This window comes from Xenia sp. Carnegie-2017, unplaced genomic scaffold (assembly GCF_021976095.1).
Source record: "Xenia sp. Carnegie-2017 unplaced genomic scaffold, XeniaSp_v1 HiC_scaffold_2, whole genome shotgun sequence".
NCBI classification, from domain to species: Eukaryota; Metazoa; Cnidaria; class Anthozoa; order Malacalcyonacea; family Xeniidae; genus Xenia; species Xenia sp. Carnegie-2017.
Window position 1 is genome coordinate 1,130,883 of NW_025813482.1, and position 13,835 is coordinate 1,144,717.

At 32.6% G+C, this 13,835-nt stretch overlaps 1 protein-coding gene across 1 annotated transcript; it reads right to left on the minus strand.

The window, feature by feature from the left end:
• Positions 1–655: 655 nt before the first annotated feature.
• On the minus strand, positions 656–10,659 carry LOC124440672 (aspartate--tRNA ligase, cytoplasmic-like). Its single transcript, XM_046991083.1, has 20 exons — positions 10,378–10,659; positions 8,829–8,922; positions 8,197–8,226; positions 7,651–7,708; positions 7,237–7,329; positions 6,557–6,659; positions 6,284–6,386; positions 5,973–6,047; positions 5,831–5,893; positions 5,582–5,693; positions 5,307–5,354; positions 4,050–4,136; positions 3,581–3,672; positions 3,166–3,221; positions 2,980–3,048; positions 2,791–2,868; positions 2,510–2,633; positions 1,716–1,827; positions 1,426–1,497; positions 656–1,160 (listed from the first exon to the last, which is right to left on the minus strand). The coding sequence occupies exons 1-20, from the start codon at positions 10,539–10,541 to the stop codon at positions 1,069–1,071; spliced, it is 1,725 nt and encodes a 574-aa protein (XP_046847039.1). The 5' UTR covers positions 10,542–10,659; the 3' UTR covers positions 656–1,068.
• Positions 10,660–13,835: the final 3,176 nt, after the last annotated feature.

Sequence of the window (13,835 nt, forward strand, 5' to 3'; positions counted from 1 at the left end):
AGCTATTGCAAGTTATACTCGAACGTTTCCTGAACGAACGTTTCCTGAACAACAGAGATGATTGCAAAGCAAATGGCTTTAAATAAAATTAAATATGAAGCTCTGCTTTCATGCAATTCTACGTTGTTATTATAGACATTCCTAAGATTCAAGTGAATGATCGTTTACCTTAATGATCTTTGACTTGCCGGCAAAGCAAATATCTAGCTACATCATGATAGGGTCTTCTGCAGATTCCAATGGAAATTTCTACATGATCTCAAATTCTAACTTAACATCGCCTATATTTCTGACCCAGAAGGATTGTATATTTTCTAGCTTAACAAAAAGTTTGCTATGTCAACATCTACCGAAAAAATAGTTGCAGCCTTTAATATGAATTTCAATTGAGCTCAATTTATACTTTGCGGTTGTCTCGACTCCTTTAGCTCATCCTTCGCATCCAATATTCTTCAGTAAATGCCATGGAATGCTTTTGTACCTCATTTGTCTGTAGCCTTTCTACTCCTTTTTCCTGCCGAGTTCCTAGTATCTTTTTCTTCTCTCGAAAAATTTCAGTGCAATTATACAACAATTTTTTTAGTATCTCTGTGATCATCTTGTAACAAATTATCTTTCCCATTGAAATGTACAAGCGTAAATGGACGGACAAATATTTCAAGACAACAATAAGTGAGTGATTAATTTAATAATCCACACACTTTCAATTATTTACTTTCAAATTCAAAATTAAAACATAGTATAAGTAAAATAGCCATACGTTGAGCTTAACACTCAGTTGACAACGTCAATACAATCAGATACATAAATATGTAGCAGTTAACTGTGCTCTTAGTTAAAAATTTGAAAATCAAGCTGTGAAAAAGTTTGAATTGGTAATAAAGTTTTTTTGATACAAATGTTATACTTTGTCAAGCAATTGACACAAAAAATGGTGCAGGTCTCGTGATTAGTCACCGAAAAAATAAACACATTGTTGGCTAATTAGGTGATTCAAAAATTATTTAGAGTTGAGCACATTTTTGTGCAGAGCATAATCGTGTTTTAAAAATAAAAAAAATCATCGACTCAAGGAGTAATTCGCTTTGGATCACGTGGAAACATCGAAGTCTTTCTTATATTGCCAAGGTTAAGATACAACATGACCACCCGCTCAAGACCTGAAAAATTACATCCATATTCAAATAAGAGTTAAGCTTAGATTAATTATACATCATGCCAAAAGCAATCTTTGAAAGAGTGACAAAAAATGCTGTCAAATTATCAGCAAGAAATTGCTTCGTCGAGCTTCATATCTACAGCACTGCAAATTGGGATTTCCACAGACAATAACAAAAAAGGTAAACATGCAATTCGCGTGGGACAAGAAAAGTTGCAAAACTTTGTCTTAAAATAGTTGAATAAACGTCGATCAAGTGTACGTACCGATTCCTCCCCCCGCATGTGGAGGACACCCATAACGGAATGAGTCAATATAAGACTTGATTTTATCCAATTCTATATAAAGGAAGAAAAAAAACAAATAACAGATGCTAGATAAAAAGATATTGCAACTATTCACAAGTATAGTCAAGGAAATATCATCTCAATCTTGAATAGACTCGGAGGAAAATTAAGTAAAAATAAGCAAGGAATTATTTCATTTTTAGAGAAGCAAGGAGAAAATAAATGTACATACGTAATACGTACAACTATGATGGACTCAACAAACTTACCAATACCATGATGCTTAGCTCTTTCCGTCAAAAATTCAGGATCGTGAATACGCTGAGCACCAGACAATATTTCCTCACCACGCATGAACATGTCATAAGAATTGCTGTACATCTATAGCAAATATTATACGTTAACACTCAACGAAAAGCTGTACAAATAACCGAGCACTTTGGTCAGTTTCCACTTTCGGTTGGAGCACTTTTTCTATGTTTGATCTTATTTTTTTTGTATAAAGTTTTCTCAAACCAAAGAAACCTAAACGTTAAACGATCTGATAATATAAAATATAGAAACCTAAGTAGAATAAAAAAAACGGCAGTGCAAACGAATGTAAACACAAAAATGGATTAATATTGTGAAAGGAAATCGATTATAAGCATGGAAACTGACACCAAATCGAGTTTTTTTTACTCGATAAAAATTAGAACAAAACGGACATATAATGTGCGTGGTTACCATGTGAACCAATGTGAACCAAACAGGGCCAAGTTGCACGAAGCCTGGATTAAGTTATCCAATGGATAGCACAAATTTTCAAATTTGTAAAAAAGGTGTTTGTATTTGTCTTACGACAAAGGAATTTCGTAATTTTCGACACAATGTTTCATTTCAGTGATTGCTCAGTTCAGTCCAAAATATATATTTTTTTCTTTTTAAAAGGTTTTATAAAAGTTTCAAAAAATTGCTATCCAGGCTTCGTGCAACAGGTCCAGACTTATAATGTGCGTGGTTACACAGCTTTAATTACAAACAAAATATAAATGTTTCTATAACTTAGAGCGCTCGTACGAACCTTATCGTGAGGACTGGGCATGGTATAAAACGGACGAACAGCCAGGGGATATTTATCCAGTATATAGAAGTCAGTGTCATATTTTTCACGGACAAGTCTTCCAAGAAGCTTTTCATTGGGAGTACTAAAAAGTCATTTTCATTACAGCTACTTTTGGAAAAACATATTCCGATAACTTTTTATTAGAGTACTAACAAAAATCATGATATCAAAGAATAATGTAGTCCAAAGAAAGTACTGTACTGGTAATTAGTAGCTACTAATGTAATAAAGTTTCCCACCTTAAATCATCCTCATCACCCATTTCAACACCAGCTTCCCGCAACATTTTCACACCTTCAGCAAATTCCAGGATCAACCTGCAGCATTTAAGGTCATACTAGATCCAATATTTCGACATAAAATATTTGTCCAAAAGAAACTTAGGAAAGGTTAATGTGTCAAAATATCACAAAAAAAATAATACTAACGGTGGCTCAAGAAATTTAAATGGTTCTGAAGGATATTGCTTTCGTACCATTTCAATCTCATCTTGGAAACTAAAAAGGACCAATTGACAGTTTTCCAAGAGAAATTATAAACAAATTCAACCTAAAGTACCGTGCGATGGATAAAGGAAATGAAGAGCAATATAACTTTCAAACACCCATACTTACTGATCGCGAAGTCCTTTGAAAATAGCGGTAAATGTGTCCCCAATTACATTGACTGCCTGTCATAGAGAATAAAAAACTTACTTTAGAAAAATTATTTATAAACAGAAAGTAACTTGTGATTCGAGTGCAAGGACGTTGAACATTCGTTTTGAAAAAAACATACAACTTCGAACACACTTAAGAAAACGTATTTGGGTACATAATACGTTCATCATTTTGTAAAAACAACGAAATCCAGTCGTTCACGTAACAAAAATTTAACGATTCAACATGATGATGTAAAAACATAAAACAACATTAAATGATGTGAAAAACATATATAACATGAGAAAAATGTACGTACGTACAATATATAACTGGACAAGCATACTACGTATCTACATAGCAAAGAAAACAGGCGCAAAAGAAATGTTACCTCATGATAATGTTCATAGAACGCCATTTCAATATCCATGCCCACAAACTCGGTTAAATGTCGGTGCGTATTGCTGTCTTCTGCCCTAAAAACTAGTTCCGAAAAGAGAAATGGTAGATCCTAGATCAGTCTGAAAGCTTAATTTATATGCTAACAATTTGTTTGATGTATAAGATTAAGCTTCATGGTAATACAATGGTATTCATTTACAGAGAATTCCTAAAATCGCTCTTGAAAATGTAACGAACTAAGAACTTGAGTAATGTTACTATTTGATAACCGGACCGTTTTTTGTCATCTATCAATTCGTGGACCGACTTTTTATTCATATTTCCTTATAGTTGCTAAAGCGGGGCAGGAAGGGGGAGGGCGGCGGTTCACACATCCACCTTCCCTAACGTGCACCCCCACATAAGGAGGTATGTGAAAAAAACATACAAACTGAAAACAATCATAGGTAGGTACTTACCACCGCCAATGGTAAACACGCGAGGAAAGTCACCACAGATGGCCATTTGCTTGTACAACTGAGGGGACTGGGCAAGATAAGCACTTCCTGAAATATGTGAGAAAGATGTGAGGGGACTGGGCAAGATAAAAACATCCTGAAAAATATTATATAGATGTGAGGGGACTGGGCAAGATGAGCAATTCCACAAAAATGGCATAGATGAATAAGCAGCTTTAACTCTTGGGTTTCTCCAAGGTTTCGGTACTTATAGGTTTCTATTGGTTTTCAGAACTCTTGGGAACTCTATATTTTTTAGCTATTCGCCATGGCAATTGTAGTTTTCTAAGCAATATTTGATTTGTCATCACGACAAAGCCTCTGTTTTATTAATTTTATTAAACTATCAGCTCCTCAACAGCCCAATTGCAATGTATTTCACGATAAAGAAAAGCCTCCCAATTATCATGAAAGTAATTTTCGGTTCTTTTACATAACGACTATCGTAGCTAACGATTGTATAGCTGCAATTCCTTAATTTTTATTTTACATTTTATTCGGCATTATTTTTCGAGAATTTTACTCAATGATACTGTGTAAACATCATGTCTATTTTCCTACAAATGCTGTTTGACATTTTATCTAAAACGTTAATGGAGTTCCAATATCAACATTCGCCAACTTTCGCAAAGTTTAAAGGAACATATATTGTTGTGACGTTGCTTCGTTGTTTTTAACTGACAAAAGCGGGATATTGCAGACAAACTTGTCAAAAGTCAGATTTCAATAGCGTTTAAATGACGGCAAAAGTTAGACATCTAAATCAAAATTATTTTGTAAATCAATCAACAAAGGGGAGAAACGTACGCCATTTTACAAATGATATGATGTAGATGTCTGAATGAAACAAAGGAATATTATAGCTAGACTAAATAAAATATCTATAATAGAATTCTCTATAGGCAAACGATTGAAATCCAAAAGCATACGTAAGCTCAGAAAACCCAAATTTTCAGATATATCAAAAACGTCTGACACCTAACTACTAAAAATTACTGTACTTTGACTTGCTCTATAAATAACAATACTGCAAACTTGCAAAACGATAAGCGTAGTAATGAAAACTGATATAATATTTCGTAGGGAGAGAGGGGTGGTGGTCAAATTTGCGTCATATTTTAAACCTTCAACTTCAAACGAAGAACGAGCATTGCATTATTGGAAATTTCGAAATGTATAAAAAACCAAAGTTTTTGGTGAATGTAATACTCGACTTACCTTTGAAATAGCTGACCTCAAAAACATTTGCTCCTCCTTCGCTTGCAGCTGGAAAATCACGAAGAAACAATAAATAAAATTGACAGTTCAGAAAGTTTTGTATTTAACGGACTTTAGCACTCTTTTATTTGTTGTCTTCATCATTTTACGTATCATTGATTTTGGAACACTCGATGATATAGAAAAAGATTTTTCGATAACCTCGAAAAATTACAACTTTCCCCTTTAACCATGGAATGCAGACGGCGAAAGTTTAAAATCAACAAACTAGTTACCTGATATAATCTTTGGGGTATGGATTTCGACAAAACCTTGTGATGTTAAATAATCTCGGAAAAAACGACATACGCCGGCTTCAATTCGAAACAAAGATTGATTCGTAGGAGTCTAAATAATGAGCATTTCAACTTTAGAATAACTTTGAAACGACCGCCATTAAAGAGAGATATGCGTATATCTTAAAAAATTCAATTTTCATACTTTAACATTGTTCAAAACTACGTTCGTATAAAGAAAATACTTACTCGTAAATCAATGTATCTATGATCCAGTTTTACATCTTGTCCAACAGTTGCAAGACCTGCTTCCTACAAAAATCCGCACAGCTTTCAAAAAATAAAAGGAACAAAAAAATGAAGAGACAGACAAAATGACATTTCAACGCACCTCTTCGACATCTGGTCTCGATGCATCCTCGATTTGAAGAGGTAATCTTGGAAGAGATTCGCTAACGCAAAAAATCTAGAATGAAAAACATTTTAAAGTAATTCTGTGAACGCTCTGATTTATAATATGTTAATGTATATTGGCTTTATTGTTTGAAAATGTCTTTTATGGATAAGTAAATTAGTTGTCCCTACATAGCTACAATATACGACTTAAGCTCGTGGTACAGTATAGTCATACAATATTGGTAAAAAGGAATCTAAATTACGTACGAGCAAATGTAGAAAGTTTCAAAAGTTTTATTAACCTACTTTGGTAACCGAAATTTCAACATCTGATTGAGAGCAGGATTGAATCTTCTGATCAACTTTTTTAACAATTCCCTCAATGTCAACAATAGATTCTTTGCTAATGCTGGAGAATTAATGAAAAATTTTTCTACACCAACACTGTTCATTAAAATCAAATTCCAAATTTACTGTTGTATTTGATAATGACGAACAACGCACAAGTAAATAAGCCTATCGATCTTTAAAGAACCAAAACCACGAGGACAATACCAATACAATCTTACACTGACTCACTTGGCTGTAAACTTCACCATCTGTTTGCTAATATTTTCACCGACGGCACAAATCGCTTGAACGGTAAATTGTCGTTCGCGAAGAACTACGAAGCATTGTTTACCTAAACATGAAATATTGTTTAGTTTGAAATAAAGTGAAGTCCCTTGTTGTAGCTACATAGATACACCAAGCAAATAAGAAAACAAATAAAGAAGCAGAGAATGAATTATGAGAAATGACATGCAAACAAGTCGTAGGTTTGCAGGGATGTAAAGCAATGTATTCTATAATTTGATTATCTGTACATGCATGGCGTCACTCTAATGTTCAACACAGTTTCAATTAAGTGCATTAAAGCAGTATTGATTTTTTCACCAACAAGTGAACGGTGTAGCTACAAACAACGCAAGACATCTGATCGACTTCGCCATAAAAAAAAAAGGGGAAGTTCAGCAAAAAACTCGCTGAGCTACTTTTTACAAAAACATCGAACTCGACATCGTGAGGAAAAAAAGTTTGGCAAGAGATTGCAAGAGTTACATGTAATATATTTTTGATACATAATATCTTTTGTTCTGTTCATACGTATCGGTAAATAAATATGTTTTAGTACCTATATTAACTAACTGCAGGAAATTGTTAACTGAAAAAGTTAAGTTTTTGAAAATGAACAAAGTGGGAATAGAATAGCTAATTACCAGTTCCCCTTGACGTGTGCAGGCGCCCACGAACCAATACAATTTCTCCAGCTTTTTCAGAAACTAGGTCTTTCACTTTGGTCCAAACTCGACCTAAGAAGTAAAAATACGAAACTCTGAAATCACAATTGAAACGAAAATGATAGCTGATCATTGATTTGTGGGAATATAAAACATATTAGAGTGTAATGCAAGCAATCCCTTGCCTATGGAATAAAGATAAAAAGATTTAGGAAGTAAATTATATAGAACAAAGTAGATTAGAGCTAAACTAAACTCCCTAAAACATTTAAAAACTTTACACAACACTCACATAATAGTGGAAACTCTACTCTTATAGCGAGAACACCTTGCATGAAAAGCAGTAACAACGCTGTAAAAATACGAATCAAGAAAAATACGTATACTACATACTTGTCTTATCTTGAGATTGATTCAATGGCAAGTTCCCATAGTTACCATTTGAGACATCCTAAACATTAAAACCCCTTTTCTTTAGCAACACATTTTCACCATGCATGTGACATCATTACGGCTAAATATACTAGGCAATCACAGAGAACATCAATGCTGAAATTCACACTGTTATTATTTTCATGAAATGTCGTAATCTTCCATGATATGCCTAGTCATCGCTAGTGTCTGTCGTATTATAATTTAAGAATTGAAAAAGAATTGACAACTGAAACGATAAATCCAACTGCAGAGATTGTAAACTGCACCTGTGTAGTACATACACCCTGTCAACATATGTTTAAGCCTGTAAATTTATACAATTCATATCAAATGAGTGGAATATTCATTCTTTCCTTGGAAGATTTGCGTTCAATATGTATGAAATTCACAAAAAAACTTTAATAAGAATTTGTTAGTAAAGTATTTATCTTATAAAAGTATCTTCTTTGTACTTTATCAAATAAGTTACAATCATGGAAACAAAATAACACCACAGACATATACCTCTTCTTCGTTTGCCTCTGCTTGTTCAGCCTTAACACAAAAATAATATTTCAAATCCACCATAATCAATAAAGACTACAAAATAATCAGCTAATTATACAAAAAGGCCATGTTTTTAAAACGATTTAATACTTATACATTTATCAAAAAAATTTTCAAAAGGGGAAAAAACACAGCTCCTTTCTTAATTTTGGTTATTATGCTAACACAAAGTATCAAGCCAAAATTTACGAACGATTGATTTTGCAACACATAGCTTCAATTACTTCCGTACAAACATACACAAATAGAGCAAACAGACACACATTTCTCCAAGTTATTTATAACACATACTGTTGACTATATTCCCCTAAAAACAGTTGTCCAATTGTTCTACATAATTTCTACAAAAAATTAACATACGGATAAAGTTGGCTACACAACTATGTAAAAACTAATATACTTAACAGAGGCTATCAGTACACTTGCAGTCTTTAATGCTTAGCTGTAAACTTAATTACCAAACTGTCTGGCAAACATTGTCTGACAGCCTTGTCTCTTCAACAGTCAGGGGGGAGGATTAGGTAGGTAGGCCACCACTTCCCCTCCTGACCCATGTGCCATGGCACACAACTATACAAACTAACACTTACTAATTGTGCTTTTTTCTCTGCTTTCTTGCGAGCTTTTTCTTTTTCTTTCTCCAATTTCTTCAGAGCATTTTTTGATAGGGGCTGACCATCTGGACTGTAATATAAAATGCCATGACAATGTGTGAAAAATGCAAAGCTAAGTATCCAACAATGGCAGTTACAGTAATTGTCTTTTCACTGAAGGAAAATGTTATGCAAGGGATGTAATTCAATCAAACTTTTTAATGGATTTTGACGTTTAAAAGTGGTTATAAGCAATATTTCTAGTACAAACAGTTTCCTTCACACAGGGTGAAGGATTTGAACTAAATTGTAAAATACTACCAATATGAACATTGGGACTAAATGATTTCTTGGTATGCTACCACTCTGCAATCCAAGATGATGAATTTTCATTTTATGTTTTAACAAATATTTTGCCCAGAATGTAAATATTTTTTCATTGATCATTGGCTGGCATATGTACATATATAAAACATTATATAAGTTTGAAAATTTGTAATCCAGGCATTGAATACATAAAAGATAAAAGTTTCTCCGGATTTTAAATTTAAATTATAAGATTATATAAAAGATTATATGTATACTTCTAATGTACATAAAGATGTCAAAAGCAATTTAAGATAAATTTTAGTGGCTTGACTAAAATGAACAGGCTATGTTCTTCACAATGATATATTCCACAGATGGGTAGGGATATGTGGAATAAGCTAACTGACAAAAATGAAGCCAGGGACTAAAATTAAATTTTATCACAAATTATAACTTGGCTTTTTGCATTTTAAGAGCCATGTGGCCTACCAGTTTTTTATCTGGAAATTGAAAACTTGTCTAGATGAAAGCTTTAAGTTGATTAACCAGGAAGTTTTTAGGTAAGTTATAACAATAATTTAAAATCAGAGTAACCTTTGTTAAATAAGGCTGGTATTGATTAGGAAACGGTAACTTGAACATAGATCCCAAGACAAAACCTGCAGTATATTATTACCCAAACAACTAAATTTTTCATAACTGTACCATTACTAATTCATCAACTCAAGGTATTCAATTGATCAATGCAATATTTAAAAAGCACTTATATATAGCAATTACTTTTACAACAAATGATAGCCTAATAAACTAAGGGCGCACTAACTTGTACAAGTCTACAAATGCAATCAAATTTGTAGTTTTTGTCCAGAGAGAATTGAATGCTCAATAATGAAGTTTTTAAGATTTTCCCGGAATTGCTTTTCAATAAAAATCATCAAAGAAATATGACTAAGACGATTTTCGACTTGCCAACGAAACACTTACTCTTTCAAGAATTAAATGCTTGATTTCATTATTTTCATTTACTGAAATTATTTTTGATGAAGAAATGCTGTTGGCTGTTTGTCTCCAAGAAGTGTTTGATGTTTAAGATTCCATATTAATAACACGATTAATTGTTCAACAGTCACATTAAGTTAGCAATTTTTACTTTTGTCAGTCTTGAATGTGGATGAAAGACCTAATATTACGCACTTTCGTAATTATTTGATGTAAAAAGCTGCTGAAGTCAACTTACCCAGTTGGGGTATTCTGTTGAGAAGACATAGTCACAAATGGTGATCGCTGTACAAAGTTTTTAGTTAATTCTTTATGAAAACGCGATGACAGGGAAAAGTTCTTCGAAGCACTTTTCAGTTGTACGAAGGGTAGTTTTTGTATAAAGTACGAAAACTTTAGCATTCAATAACTACGCAACTTTAATAATTTGAAATAAATATCAGGCAGTGCTCCTGCTGACTGACTAAATTCTATATCAATCTTTTCAATCGCTCTTGCATATCATCAACAGCGTGCTTATTTCTTTGGAATTAAGGAAATCTAAGGAATGTTTGAAATAACTGGGAATTGGGAAGGGCAAGGAATCTTATAAAAACAGGTACGTCGATTGCAAAAGCACATAGCTTTTAAATTTATTACAAAGCCTTGTAAAATTTTTGTCGTGGACCTCATAGTTCAGTTTTGTATTTTGCATAATCAGATCATAGTCTCTTTTTTATCACTATGGCAAACTTTTTCATTATATTTATTTTAGGAGTTGTTGTTCTCATGTAAATTATGTTTTTTGCCTGTTGCTAGCTAGCACTAAACAAAGCCTCGAAAAGCTAATAAAAAATGTCGTCATTTAAATTCATAAACGAATATATTTAGAATGGTAATATGATTATATATGAATATGACATTATGATTGTATTAAGAATCATATGTTGGGCAGTCACATACATACATAATTAAAATCCAGTATCGCGATAATAGCCTGGTAAATCTCTTGGCCACAATTTTTAATAACCTGAGTGAGACAAGTCAGAAACCTGCAAGTTATGGTACAACCACTATCATCGATTTATTTTGGAGACTAATTGGTGTTTTCTATATTAACAAAGTTTTTTAAAATGTGCTTGGAAAATCTGAATTCTAAAAAAATTATTTTTATCAAGAGTCTTGTGAGGCTGTGCTTAATTTTTGCATGTTAATTGCATGTTTATGAACCAGAAATTGTGTATTCATTTTTTTCTTATGGAAATTTAACAAAGCATGAGCTCGGGTATTTTACCAACATTGAAAGATAAATTTTCTTTGTTGCCATTCATAATAGGTAACTGATATTGACCACAAAACTTCAATTAACCATAAATAAAGTCGTTAATTACTCTATTCCAAAAAGACTTCCCAAGTTAAAAAAGATCAACAATACTCACTAGTGAATATGTTGTAAAATTATGTCGAGTACTTTATTTTGCATTAAAAAAACCGTAAATTGAAATATTTTTTTCATAAGAAAATGTTGATGACACCTCTTAGAATTTTATCTTTTTAGCTAAGTACATTCTTTAACACTTGTATTGTTGATACTTTGAGAGCAAGTTTTATCGTGAAAGAAAGAGTCCAGCTGCGAGATAATATGATAGTATTCTTTTGTGAATAACAGCTAAAAATTAATTCATGATAAGACTTTCATTGAGTAACTACACCTTGCCACATTGCATCACTATTTGTTAATGTTATTGTGTCGACATTGTGCTTTACATTCACTTGCTTTTGTGTGGAAGCTCACACGAAAACAAGTCCACAATGATTTTACATTGATGCACCGATCAAAGCAGTTTCAAACATCTTTTATCATAAATGTCTGGATGAAATATCGTACACACTTACACTTTTTACGAGTGTTAAAAATTATTTTGACATTTAGCTGAATACTGAATAATATAAAAGTTCAACACAGATAAATGGTTTTTACATGATGTCATCGATACGCATGGCAGCCATATGTTTGTTTAATATAAGTTGTTCGTCAAAATAAATTGCTATAAATCATTACTGAAATCTTGCATTTTATTTCAGTTACAAACTAAGCTTCCTTAAGGCAGGTTTTTCGCGCACAACAGAACGTTATGATGTTTATGCATATGACAATTTCAATTTCATACTAATTCAACAAGCAAATTTCAATTACATTCTTTAAAGAAGATCACTGCCTTGACACGCTGGCATTGATTCATGAATTACTCAAAAGACTAATCTAAAAATACTCTTAGTGATAAAATATACAAAGATAAATATACATAACAATGTATGTTCTTAATAGTTGGCTAAAGGAAGACCGGTTGATTGAATCAGAGCTGATTTTGCCTCTTTATGTGTTTCTATTAATGCAATTGGTCATTTTAAACAAAACCTTATCAGACTGATCAGAAAAGATTCAAGTAATTCATTATAGATTTCCAACTGCAGGTAAATCACTCATTCTTATTGTGATATTTTTGATCGTGCGATTTTTGGTGCTTCAATGTATATTTGGCAATCTTTAAAGTTAAGTCAGTCTACTATCCTCATATTAATTACGAAGGCTATTTCTCTAAGATGTACACTTTGAAAAAAAGGCCATCTAGTCCTAAAACTTGTATAACTACAGCAACTACAGAAACTATTTTTATTTTCTTCATTTTGAAGTTTTTCTTTATTGGTTTTGTGTTTTCCGTGCATTGGACGTGAAAGTTATTCCGCGCATCTTTTCTTGTATTGCGACGTTGGCAGAAGAGGCTGCCATCTTATTGCAATATAAACTTTTAATATTAAATCTTTTCAGGCATAAAAAAAGATGGAGACTTCAGGTGCAACCCTCAACCTTCAGTCTCGGACTTATACTGATCAGCTCTCAAGTTCTCCCAAAGGTCTTCACTGTTTGCATAAGCCTGTGCAAACACAACAAACATCTTATATTTCTTGAATGACCAAAAGTTTGCTTCTTAACTTCGGTTGATTCAAGTAATATTCTTACAAAATGTCAAGACATTTATAAGTTGTATACAAATTTGTAGTTGAAGGTGGTTTTATACTTCAAATAATCAGACTGCCTTGAAATGCAGTTTTTCTTATCATATTTATTTAAGGACTAATATTACAATCCATTTATCAATTCTAATAACTTTGCCTTTGGAATTCAAGCAAAAGATAGGAAATAATCTATCAACAAATATTATCGACGGCTACGTCATTACTTAAACATTATGAAAGAATATAGAATATGTAAACATGCAAACTCTCTGGCTTCTCGTTACTTTTCCTGCCCCTCTATTGAGATCCTAAATCTCCGGAAGCCAGTTGTTCACAAGGCAATTACTTTTTCCCAGGATTAGAACTAAACAAAAGGTTTTGACTTTGAACATTTAAGCTTTAAGAAGTTTTTTCATTACACTTGTATCGAAAGTAATACAGGCCAAATAAATGATGGCTATTCAAAATGCTGTACACATTGCTACCCCCAACCATCTGCTGCAGGCTTAGGAATGGACATTAAACTTTCATTTGACATGTAATTACATCAGTAAAATAAAATATGGTTTCAACAAAACAAGTCTCTCAAATATCTACTAACATAACACATGCCTTGTTTAGCTAAATTTCTTTTTCAAAACTTGAGGTGGTCACGCTAATGTTCCTAACAATAAATCAATTTAAAAATTATGTTGTAAT

Bases quoted from the DNA above. Each gene is read 5' to 3' on its own strand.
- LOC124440672 (XM_046991083.1), bottom strand. From the start codon at position 10,541: ATGCTAAAGTTTTCGTACTTTATACAAAAACTACCCTTCGTACAACTG. The intron at 5,894-5,972 runs GTGCGTTGAAAT...GGATTTTTGTAG, and splicing joins CGAGACCAGATGTCGAAGAG to GAAGCAGGTCTTGCAACTGT. The intron at 4,137-5,306 runs GTAAGTCGAGTA...CACATATTTCAG, and splicing joins TGAGGTCAGCTATTTCAAAG to GAAGTGCTTATCTTGCCCAG.